The 12,409-nt window shown below is 33.2% G+C and overlaps 2 protein-coding genes across 6 annotated transcripts; one reads left to right on the top strand and one right to left on the bottom strand.

The window, feature by feature from the left end:
• Nucleotides 1-74: 74 nt before the first annotated feature.
• Nucleotides 75-8,325, bottom strand: LOC110647648 (putative pentatricopeptide repeat-containing protein At1g13630). Of its 5 annotated transcripts, XM_058139082.1 has the most exons (5): nt 7,920-8,325; nt 7,637-7,826; nt 5,196-7,343; nt 559-1,409; nt 75-450 (listed from the first exon to the last, which is right to left on the bottom strand). In XM_058139082.1, exons 1-3 carry the CDS (start codon nt 8,082-8,084, stop codon nt 5,290-5,292), a joined length of 2,409 nt encoding a protein of 802 aa, XP_057995065.1. In that variant the 5' UTR covers nt 8,085-8,325; the 3' UTR covers nt 75-450; nt 559-1,409; nt 5,196-5,289. The 5 variants fall into 5 exon arrangements, with proteins under 5 accessions (XP_057995065.1, XP_057995062.1, XP_057995063.1 ...); XM_058139079.1 differs by having other exon boundaries at nt 7,637-8,325; XM_058139080.1 differs by having other exon boundaries at nt 559-674; nt 7,637-8,325.
• Nucleotides 8,326-9,306: 981 nt separating this feature from the next.
• LOC110647642 (uncharacterized) lies at nt 9,307-11,425 on the top strand. Its single transcript, XM_021801579.2, has 5 exons — nt 9,307-9,844; nt 10,173-10,230; nt 10,363-10,446; nt 10,571-10,712; nt 10,826-11,425. The coding sequence occupies exons 1-5, from the start codon at nt 9,439-9,441 to the stop codon at nt 11,102-11,104; spliced, it is 969 nt and encodes a 322-aa protein (XP_021657271.2). The 5' UTR covers nt 9,307-9,438; the 3' UTR covers nt 11,105-11,425.
• The last annotated feature ends 984 nt before the right edge of the window (nt 11,426-12,409 follow it).

Below are 12,409 nucleotides of genomic sequence, written 5' to 3'. Positions count from 1 at the left end.
CATTGGAAGGAGACCAATATCTCTTATGACAAAGTGCGAGGCAGATATTAGTAGGTCCACCCTCCAAAAAAAAAAAAAAAAACCTAAAACTTGGCTGAAATTTGCAATTATAACCAATATTATTATATACACAGCCTTTCAAATTTAGGTCAATGGTAACCAAATGTGATATGCTGTAACTCCCTCATTGCTACCATAGCATAAATTTTGATTTTAAAAAATTTCAAACATATTAAAGGGAAGAGATGGAGGGAGGGGCAGAGTGAGGGGTGGAGGTGGCGGTGGTTTGGGTGGGAGGAAAAGCGAATTTTATTTTAATATTAAAAGGAAGCTCGCGAGTATCCCTTGCTGTTTAATAATTTCCATTGCTCTCAGAACGCAACAGAATCTTTTGTGTCAGTGAGCCCTGGGCGAGGGAAAAGTTTTAGAAAAACAAAACCATATGTTCACCTGAAAAACACAAATAAATCAGAAGGTAAATAAAAACTTCATAAAAATAAAATAAACTTCATTGTTACCAAACAAAATGGAGTCTGCGCCCTTCAGGACCATGCTAACCTCCAATAGTACATAGGGAGATTGCTATTGAAAGCAGTGATCAAACTAGTCTCCACTTCGTGCGTTTTAGTATATTCAGCAAAAACCAAGTTAATGAATGTCTGAGTACCACCTTTCTGGCACCCCGAAGAAACAAATCAGTTGAATATGTACATTCATAAGCACACAAAGACGTAAGCTTCTACACTTTATCATATACTTATTCACTAAGGGAGGAAAAAGAACTTCTTTCCAAGAAAATGAGAAACGAAGAGGAAGTGATAAATTGTGTAAATAAAAAGTTCAACACCGAAGTAATAGCATTTATCTCATTATGCCATTTGTAATTGCAGTAACAATAACAATCTATTCTCAGAAAGAGATTGCCGTGAAGAAAAATTTCTTGGTTTTGTTACCTTTCCTGTGCTTTCCAAGATTACACAAGCACTTCATGAAATTGTTGACTCTTAAAGTGGCAGAAGGTACCATGATAAAGTAGCCAGAGATAGTATTTGAGGTTGATATTATATGAACCAAAATGTCAAACCGATGGATGTTCTCAAAATACTCCTGTGGTTTCAGGGTTCCATAGGGAGTTTCTCCCCACATTGTCTTTAAATGATGTGATCTGTTTCTTCATGCATATATATTCATTCTCCTACAAAATATGCCAAGAAGCTAGAATTCATTTTAGATTTTCTCTATTTATTTTCTTCCCTGTTATGCTTTTAGATTCTTTATTCCCAATTGGCCCGACCTGCTGGATTCAAATCCACCAAGGCAAGATTCCTCTCTATCGATTCCATACAATTCTCCATTCTTATCTGTGGCATTCGAGATGGCAGTTTGGACCAATTGATGGAGTAATGAATCTGTCATGATAACAAGGGGAATAGGTATGAGAGGAAAATATTATATAAATAGAGTAGCATTGTAAGCAATTGGGTCAGCCAAGAATTCAATACAAGAATTACTTCTCTCTCTATAATTCTCTCTCTCTCTACTTCTCATCCCTATTTCTTCTATTCTCTTATCTCCTTTCTCCTACTTCTCATCCCTATTTCTTCCATTCTCTCATCTACTTTCTTGTCATTATCAGAGGCAGAACCCTAACTCAGGGATTCTGTAACAAATTGGCATCAAAACCCTTTGATCAGTGGGTAACAACTGGAATGCTTCATCAATAGTAGATTAGTGATAGTCTCCCAAATACCAGGTTTCTTTCTATTCTTATCTTCCTCTCTTCTTTTCCTTCATTCCCTCTCTTTCTTCTCTTTATTTTGACTCTATTCTTCTTTCTCTTCCCTAATTCTTTTCAATTTCTTCTCAGCATCTTCTATTGTAGATCTGTAACCCTGGAATTAGGGTTTTTTCTTCTTCTTCCTTCATATCTGAGATTTCTTTTCCTTCTTTTCTAGAAATTTCTTCCCTTTCTTTCCCTTCTGTTTCTTGCTCTGTTGTTCTTCTCGACAGAACCCGGTTCTTTTTCTTCATCCTTCTTGAAATTCCAAGAATTTCTTGAAATAAAGTCTCTTTTCGTTCAATTTTTCTATTTCTCATCCTCTTTATATCTCTTTCTTAGTCTGATTTCTTTAGTTTCTCTTTATTCCTCTTCCCAATTCTTCTTTCTTTATCTGTTAGGGTTCCAAATTTAGATAATTACTTTAGCATTTTCCTTTCCCTTAATTCTTTCCATTTCTAGCTCTGAAACTCTATTTTAGGTTCTGGAAATAATTCCTTCGTTCAAACCCTATTCTTGAAAGTCTTGACTCTTACTAACCTTTCTTTCCTTGTTCCTATATTTTTTGATTATGGATGAGCAATTTTGGGAACAAAAGTTAAAGGATTTGGAACAAGGCATTTGTGTTGATAGGGCATTTAAAAGATATGAGGAAAGGCTGGATAAAAGATGGGAGAAGTGGGAGTATCGTTTCAAGAGAAAATGAAGAAATTTGAAATAGAGGAGCAAATGCCCATTAATGATGTGGACAGAGCAATAGAGGACCACAATGTAGAAAAGTTCGATGTGCAAATATCAAACTTAGATGAGGAACAAGTGGAAATTCATACTTCACTTGCTACTGAGGAAGAGAATTCAGAAGTTGCTTGTAGCCAAGAGATGGATGTTAAGGCTCATATCTTTAATTTGAAGTTGGAATTAGTGAGTCATTATGTTCCAAAAAAGTAGTTCATTATGATTTTCAGTGGTGATAAGGCAAATGGGATGTCATTTGAGCTGGTGAATTCAGAAGAATAGGAGGGAGATATTGTGGAGATATTGTTTCAATTCTTGAGGAGGTGCCAAAAACTTACCAAGTTACCATAAAGATAATTAAACTAAATAAATTATATACATGTGTCATTTATTCTAACAAACACCTAAAGGTCTTAAACAATTATAAACTAAAAAATTATCTCTAATATGGTAATTTATTTTATAATATACCATGTATTTAATTAAATTAAATTTACATGCCAAACATAGATAAAAATACAAATAAAATTAATTTTGGTATTTATCGAATAAATTACTATATTAAATACAAAATTGTTATTTCAAAAAAGTTTAAGGAATACTTATCTTTTAATTATTGTAGTTGCTATTGGGGTAAACTACCATTAAAGAAAAGTCTTCTCTTTTAGTATAACAAGTTAATCCTGTCTTACTCTCGTAAGCTCTACGCAATTACCTTTTGGTACTTACCTTAAGGCTACTTACTGATTTATTTTTAAAATAAAATAAACAATAAAATAAACATTACAATTAAAAATTTAATCACTTACAATCTAAATAACTGAATTTCTAATGAGCCAAAACTATACAATGCCCAAGGGTACATCTAACCTAATTTTAACACTTCATAATATCCTATTAAATCATATAAAACATTAAATTAACATTCAAATATAAATTTCTATAGAAGAGCATCAAATTACAAACATATATGATTATTCTAGATTTTTGATAGATTCGTAATGTTTTTGTATTTTAATTTATAAAATTAGTTAAACTTATATAAAATTTATACAAAAATTCCAGAAACATGCCAAGACATTATATTAAATTAGAAAATTATTAGTTAGTCTAAAATCTCTACTAAATAATTTACAAAAAATCGTACTTTACAAGTGTTATGCACCAGAGACGGACCCGCACTACTTTTTTTAAATCAATGTATCTCACAAATTATAAAAGATATTTATATGAAACCAACGTAAAAAAAATAGACAAGATCTTGAACTTATTTTTAGAATAAAAAATTGCAAAAAAAGATGAAGAATTGAGAGAGATATTGATCCAAAAGTCAGTTGTCCTGCAAATCGCAGAGAGAAGATATCTTAACTTTTAACAACTATAACTCTCTCAATTTAAAAGCTTTTTGCACGTTTTTACACTAAAATCATTAGAATTTGATGAAAAATACAAATATAATTTTTATACTTTTTTTTTAAAGAAATAGAAATACATGAAAAATAATAAATAACGTGAAGATAGAAAATCAACATGTTTGTAAATTCCCTTCAAATTTATCACATGAACATGAATGATATGAACCTATGAGATAATCTAAAGGCATATAAAAATAAAAGAACAAATATTTGGCATATTTGTTGAATATTCATAACTTATAACACATACTTTGAAGAATTCTTGAAAGTTTCTTAAAAAAAAAGGAAGAAACAAATAAGAAAAAAGAAAGAGTGAGATGGGGAAAGTTTGACGAATTGGAGAGATGGAGTGAGAGCTTTTTTTTTCTTGGGTTGCGTTGTTCTCTCTTTTGTGTTATTTTTTTCTCCTTTATTTGTCAAGTATTCATATGGTTATGGTTTAGAGTTCTAGAAAGATAGGTAATCCTATTCCTAGAGGGTTTAAAAGTGCTAACGAGATAAGGATAGGAATAAGGATAAATAGAGATAAATAAAAATAAATAAGGATAAAAAAATAAATAAAATTAGATAGGAATAGGGGAGAGAATTTGCATGGGAAAGGGAAGAGAGAAAAGAGGGGGTGTGTGAGGGGAGAGAGAAGACAAAGAGTGCGTGTGGGAGAGAGGGAGAGGGAAAGAGAGAGAGAGAGGGGGGGGGGCAGAGGAGGGGGAGAGAGAGAGAGAGAGAGAGAGAGAGAGAGAGAGAAACTCTTTCTAATAAAATTTTTTCTTTTTTTTATTAAAAATAAAAGAAATAAAAAATGATGGACTTTTATTTATTAATTAAAATCCCTTAATGGGCCTTGTTAGCCTTAGAGAACCTAATTAGATCCAATTAGGTTTTTTAATAAAACAAATTTTCAAAATTAAATTTAAACAAAAATAAATTTCATTTGAATTTAATTAAACATCTTTTTTACTCTTTTAAATTATTTTCTTCAAGAGACATGTTGTACATATGATTATCTATTTTTAATGCCTCTAAATATATTTCACAGTCATACAATTTTTCCATCATCGAGTTCCTCACGGCCTTAATGCACATGCTTATAAGGTCACACAAATAGAAGTCTACAAGAATATTTTAATGTTCTTGGAGAATCAACTCCCCCTTGGAAATAGTGTAAGCCTGCTGTCTTACAAAAATATTGATTTCATGAGCACAATTTCTAATTAACCCCATATTTAAAACATAATTGCAAGAGATAGCAGTTATGTTGTATGTCATACCTCATTCAGGAAACATGCATTGAAGATTCATGGTAAGCCATTAGATACCTCTGCCCATAAGTGAGATGCAAGAGAATGGTTACTTATTCATTGACTAATCACGAACTAGGCCAAACTTGATCATCTCTGCCAGTAGTTCAAACACTGAACTGAGATGGCCACCTCGGTGGAAGGCATTAAGCATTACTTCACAAATTTCTTCATCGGGAGAAACACCATAAGATAGCATCAAGCAGAAAAAGTACTTGGCTTCAGTCATTAAACATCGCTTGCATAATCTGCTAATCACAGCACTATAATCTCTAATAGAAACTTCAAACCCCTTTTCCACCATTTGACAGAAGTATATTGCAGCTCTATTAGGATCACCCTTGGCACAATGTGCCTTGATCATTGTAGTGTAAGCAAATTTATTCAGATTGATTTTTTGATCCTGAAGAGAAACCAGTAGACTGTCAGCATCCTTCAGATCACCATATACACAAAGGCCATTGATGAGAATATTGCATGTAGCAGAAGTAGGCTCAAGGTTATGCATTAGCATCTCATCAAATAACTGAAATGCTTTTATCATGTCTTTGGCCTTGCAAAATGCTTGGATGATAGTATTATATGTGATTTGATCTGGGGTTAGACCTTTAGCATGCATTTCCTCAAGTAGTTGGCAAGATTCTTGCAACCTCCACCGTTTGCAAAGTCCTTTGATTACTACAGTGTATGTGACATGAGTGGGTTCTATAGCTTTTGCTTCCATCTGTGATCGCAACTCAAGCAAATTCTGCATATTACCCTTCTCACAATATGCATTCATAAGAGTGGTATAAGTTACTGCAGTTGGTTCCAATCCATACAGCTTTATTGTATCCAACAACTTTCTAGCCTCATCTACCTTTCTGTTTTTGCAGAATCCATAAATAAGAGAATTAAAAGTGACTATTGTAGGAGATATGCCTTTCTCTCCCATTTGTTTGTATAATTTTACAGCGTCCCTAATATTACTAAGTTTTGCATACCTATCTATCATAATATTATACAGAATGACATCAAGTGTCAAGTTGCTCTTTACCAGAGAATCAAAATACAGTCTAGCCTTTGACATCATCCCTTTCTCACAAAGACCCATCAGAATAGCTCTGTGTGCAAGAGAATTTGGAAAGATTCCGCTCAAGCACATTTCACCATATAGCTGGATGGCCTGTTGAACTTCTCCTTGCTTGCACAGGCCATGAATGAGGATTGAATAGGATATAAGATCTGGTTGCAAGCCATTAGCTCTCATTTCACAAAATAATTTCAATGCTTCATCAACCCGCCCACTTTTACACAAGCAGCTAAGCAACACTGTGTATGAGATGATATTTAACTGAAAACCACGTGAAATCATCTCTTTACGCAACTTTAATGCTTCCTCAATATTGCCTACCTCACAATGCCCAAATATCAGTATAGTATATGTAACAAGATCTGGATTCAACCCCTTAATTAACATATTTTGAACAATCTTCCAGGCCCCACTCATAAAACCAAGGAGACAAAACCCTTTGGCAAGAATGTTGTAAGTTACTATATCAGGCTGTACCCCATGCTTCTCCATATCATTTGTGAACTCCAATGCTTCTTCCATGGACCCATCTACACATAATCCATGAATAAGAATATTATAACTGTATGCATCGGGAAGAAGTCCACGCTTGAGCATCATACAGAAAAATGACTTTGCAACATCTACAAAACCCAATTTACTAGATCTCGACATGATAGTATTGAATGAAACAACAGAAGGCCCAAACTCCTTCCCTTCAATATGCCGCAAGAACAAAACTGCATCTTGAAACCTAGACTGCCTGCATAGGCCATCTACAACAATGGAACTAGTGTACTTACTCTGAGGTGTTCCACTAAGTTTGATTTCATTATATACATCCCACATGATATTAGTGTGTCTGAGATTGTACAACAGACTGTTGTAAGTTTGTATTGAAGCTCCCAAATTCAAGTCTTTCATCTTCACAAGAACAAAGAGTGCATCATGAACCATCTCAAATCTTGAATAAGCACAGGCCAACATATCCCACACGACATTACTTGAATCCCAGCTTCTAAAGCCACTCAAGAGCAGCTCACAAAGTGAAGGAGCTGACCCAGAGCCTATCAGAAATCACACCAAATCTATAAACACGAAAATGAGCAACATTCAAAATTTTTTATGAAAAAATACAAATTTTTGAACAGTTTATTATTGTGCTATCATCCTTATTATCCACAAGCAATGAAGAAAACACATTACAGAGAGCTAAACCCAACAGAAAGTCCTATTAGGTACAACCACAAGAATTCACTTAAGAAAGAATTTTTGACACCATGTAAAACAAAACAGAACAGAAAAGAAAATTTAACGAATCAATTTCTTATCTTTAAATAAATATTTTGAGAAGACAAACCTTCCTCTAGCAGCATTTGGTCCAGAATTAAACGCAATTCTTTTAATCGCCTCTTTCTCGCCAATACATGTGAGACGACAAACTTTGAAAATCTTGAGTGTCGGAACCCAAATTCATTCCTCAACAAATGAAAGAAACCCACCACAGAATCCGCATTTTCAACACTCAAATACTCTATTATTTGATCAACCTGAGAACAATTCAGCATCGAAATCAGGTTTTTAAAATAACAACCATTGACAAATCTCCTTAAACCTAAGCACCTAAGACCGGAGAGAATCACGTGAACAGAGTCTCCAGAGTCAGGGGCAATGGAGGAGGTGGTCGGTTCATCAGCAAGACTTGCAGCGGTGGATACGGAGGGTTTAAACACTATAAAAGAAGAAATAGATGCAAGAATTTGCGATTTTAAGGGGAAATGGAGAGGTTTTCTCCACTTGCTAAGCATGGAAGAGGAATGGAATTCAGAGTTTTTAAGGACAAAGGAGCCGTTTTCTTTTGTTTTCTGGGAAATTTTCCTAAATCCAGAGCTAGAGAGGGAGAAACGTTGTGAGAGAAGAAACTAAGTGCTGTGGAATTAGAGTTTGTAGAAACGTTGGTTTCCCGGCAATATTGAAGCCTCCAGAGAGAGGCAAAACTATGGTGGCTGTGAGGGTTTAGGCTTTAGGGGTTTAGCTGCGAAAAAGCTGATCCTTGCTGTTTGAGCAAGGGCAAACCATCATGGCTACGATGTCGTTTCAATGAAAACCACACAAGCCCATGCCAATGTGCTTGGATTGGAAAGGCTTGGCCCATCAAGAACTACTTTCGGAGTATGACTTTTTTACCATACCAACCATATATTTAAGAAGAAAAGAGCACGTCACCTTGCCCATGTACAGCTTATACTAAACTTGAAGCAGTAAACAAAAACCCAATTGAAAATTTCATAGAAACATGATCCATACAACAGTGATAGTATAAGAAAAACTAAAGAATTTGTGGGATGAGATTTCTTTGTCTATGCAGGCAATAGGTATGCCTCAAACCTTGAACACATAAGAGTACAAGTTAAGAATAATTTGGTCCCATTTGCATTTGTGCTGAGACAAACACTACAACTAAAAGTTCCTGCAAGAATTTGGAGATTATCACTTTGTAACTGTAGATTATTTAAAAAAAATATTAATTGATTAGATTTTAATAAAGATTTAAACTAAAAATTTTATAATATTTGAGATGAATGGAAATACCATTGAATTAAAATTTAATAGTAAACATACAAAGGTGACAATACCTCATGGGTAATTAACAAATTGCAGCATTAGAATCATTAAGTTTATATCATTAAAAGGTTTGATTATGGTGGAAATGTGGTTTATATAAGGACAAATTATAGCAGTGCTCAACCTTACAAGTGGACATTAATGAAATATTCCTGCCATGTTGAATATTGGCTCAATAAACATATTTGGTAGCTGGGTGGTCATGAATGATCAAAGTACTTAATTAGTCACATATTAAAAATAAAGAATTCAATCACATCTTAAAATTGATTACAATCATCTTCAATTTTTCTTATCAATTAAATAAATTGTTCTAATTGAGTCTACTCTTACTTATTTTGCTTAAAAACCAAGAAGCACACAGAGTAATCCATAATGAAATTCACCCTTCACCAACTTAGGTGCAGCACTTTTGGACCTCTTCCCACGCTTTTTAAAACCCCAACCTTTATACACAAATCTTTCATCCCCCATGATCCATCTCACCTTTTCTCTATCTGCCCAATTCAAGTCATTCTCACACACACAACTCTACCAATGTCTAAAGCAACTGTAGTAAGAAAACAAGTTCTTGAGAAGAACATTCTGGAGAAGAACAACATTTTCATCAAAGAAAAAGAGAAGCCAAGTAGCCAAGGCTTTTTCTCTAAACACCTCAAGAGAGTTTACCCAATTGGCCTGCATAGGAGCAATTCTTCATTATCCCTTTCATCAGTATCTTTATCTTTGTCACAGAACTCAAATGACTCTTCTATTACAGATTATTCCACTCCACTTGAACAGAAGATATCGTTAGCTCTTCGCCTAATCACACCACCGGAAAGAAGAGAAGTCCCTGCTGTCTCTAAGAATGTCCATCAACAGCAGCAGCAGCAGCAGCAAAGTAATCAGGAGTCTAATGGTGGAGAGTTGAAGAGGTGCAACTGGATTACAAAGAATAGTGGTAACTTATGAGCTACATTCTTATATCAAATTTTAGAAAATTTTCTATCTTCTTTTCATTCTCATGCATGGTAAACATATATATGCAAGATTAGAAGTCATTGCAAAACCAAAGCTTCTTCCACTTCGATAGTAGCTGAAAGTAACAAGAAGAATTAAGTCCCATCTCTGATTATAGCAGTTGTTAAGATCTATAAATTTGTTTCTTCAAAGCATGAAGTTAATTATCTATATAGATAACACCATATATATATAGACTAGCGATTATATCTATTTTTAATTTGAAGGACTGAATAATTGAAGAAATTTCATTTGATATATCATTACAGATAAAGTCTATGTCACCTTTCATGATGAAAGCTGGGGAGTTCCAGTCTACGACGATAAGTAAGTGATTAGCTGTGTATTATATCTAATAATAAGAAGAATCAAGGGCTTTACCTACTAATAATTATAAAGTGGTATACCAACTTTTATTGTTAAGTTATTTTAATCCAATAATTATAATTATAAACACAGCCAATTGTTCGAGCTGCTTGCCATGTCTGGGATGTTGATGGACTACAATTGGACTGAAATTGTAAAAAGAAAAGAACTATTCAGGTAATTTTTCTTTCTTTCTTTCTTTGGAGGACCACCCTAATTAATTAGATGATATGTTTCTTTATTTGTTATTTTAAGGCTTGAGGAGGTTTGCTTTCCTGATTATTATCGTATAAATCCACAGAGAAGCTTTTGCTGGATTCGATCCTAATATTGTTGCCAAAATGGAAGAGAAAGAAATCACAGAGATAGCTTCCAACAAGGCGATCATGTTGGCTGAAAGCAGAGTAAGGTGCATAATAGACAATGCCAAATGCATAGTGAAGGCAAGTTTAAATACTTGAAGTTCACTGCCCACTGATAGTTTTGATTAGAAATTTGATTATGGTTAAAAGATAAGTTGGTAACTTAAATTTTGGTTATGGTTAAAACATTGTAGATTTCGATGGAATTTGGATCATTTAGCAGCTACATGTGGGGGTATATGAATTACAAACCAGTGATCAACAGATACAAATATCCAAGAAATGTTCCACTAAGGTCTCCAAAAGCAGAGGCTATCAGCAGGGATCTTCTGAAAAGAGGGTTCCGGTTCGTCGGTCCGGTGATAGTGTACTCATTCATGCAAGCAGCAGGATTGACAATTGATCATCTTGTGGATTGTTTTAGGTATGGTGAATGTGTAAGCCTTGCAGAAAGACCATGGAGGCACATCTAATACTACTGTTATTTATTTTTACTACCCATATGAAGTCTATCAAGAAAGAGCTCACAAAAAGGGATGTAAACACAAGTGATGCCCTTCTTCTGCTGCTGCTGCTAAAATATATAACCCTTCATCCTGATTCCTGAAGTTTGTGTAAGAAAAAAATTGGATAGGAAAGCATATGATTGGACTTGTGTATAGCTCCTTTTCTATTGACATTTGCCAGTGATTTTGTTTAATTATTTATTTATTATTATTAATTATTGTTGTTATGTTATTCCCTTATTCTGTTATTAATGAATAAAAGAAAAAGCTTTTTAGTTTCTGTTGTGTGATTCAGACTTTTCCATCCATTAACAACAAATTGCAAATTAATAAAGAATCTGATTGTGAAATTGCTTCCTGTGGGAAACAATCTATGGTTTTATTAGGTTCTATTGTTGGCTAAATTTTTACCAATTGTCCCTTAATTTTAGGATTTGTTATATTTTTATTTTTATTTTCATTTTATTACCATAAAGTCTCTCAATTTAAAAAAATATTACATCAATGTCCCTTAACTTAAAAAAACGTTACATAAAAACTTCATATACTAGAATCTCATTATATCTTCGACTAATATAATATGTGGCAGAATCAAGTTATAAAATAAAAAGAAATTATAAAAAAAAAACTAAAATATCATATATGAAATTTATATTATTCTCTATTCTGCAACATCTATCTCATGTTTATTAATTATACTTAAAAGTTTAAAAATTATAACAATAATACTAAAAAGACCTAACTTTTTCATTTTACAATGTGATACAGTCACATATCAAACTGATCGGAGATATGATGAAATTTTGATATGACAGACTTTCACGAATAAATTTTTATGTAACGTTTTTTTTAATTCTAGAACTCTATAATAACAAAATAAAAATAAGGAATAAAAATATAACAAACTCTAAAATAAAGAATAACAAAAAAAAAAATTAACCTTCCATTGTGAAAGCGGGATTATTTTTTTTTTTTATTATAAATTTTTATTTGTTTCTGAGAAAGATATTTCTATTGCTATTTTTTTATCAGAATATTTCTATTGTTAAATTGCTTGAAGATTAGGCAGCTTTCTGTATTGGAAGAGTTAAAAGAATTTAGCAACCATAAGATTCTGCATTAATGAGGAATTAATTTCAAATACATTTTTTTTTTTTTTACAGCAAACCGTTTTTTATGTTTTTTTTTAATGTGCTCTTTGATTTGTATCAATTTGTGAGCAAAGCAAACTTCAGTAGATGCTAAAAGCCCATTGATCACTGTACAGGGAAG

Source organism: Hevea brasiliensis, chromosome 17, assembly GCF_030052815.1.
Source record: "Hevea brasiliensis isolate MT/VB/25A 57/8 chromosome 17, ASM3005281v1, whole genome shotgun sequence".
Lineage (NCBI taxonomy): Eukaryota > Viridiplantae > Streptophyta > Magnoliopsida > Malpighiales > Euphorbiaceae > Hevea > Hevea brasiliensis.
The sequence above is the reverse complement of the archived record's forward strand: the minus strand, read 5'-3'. Positions and strand labels throughout refer to the sequence as shown.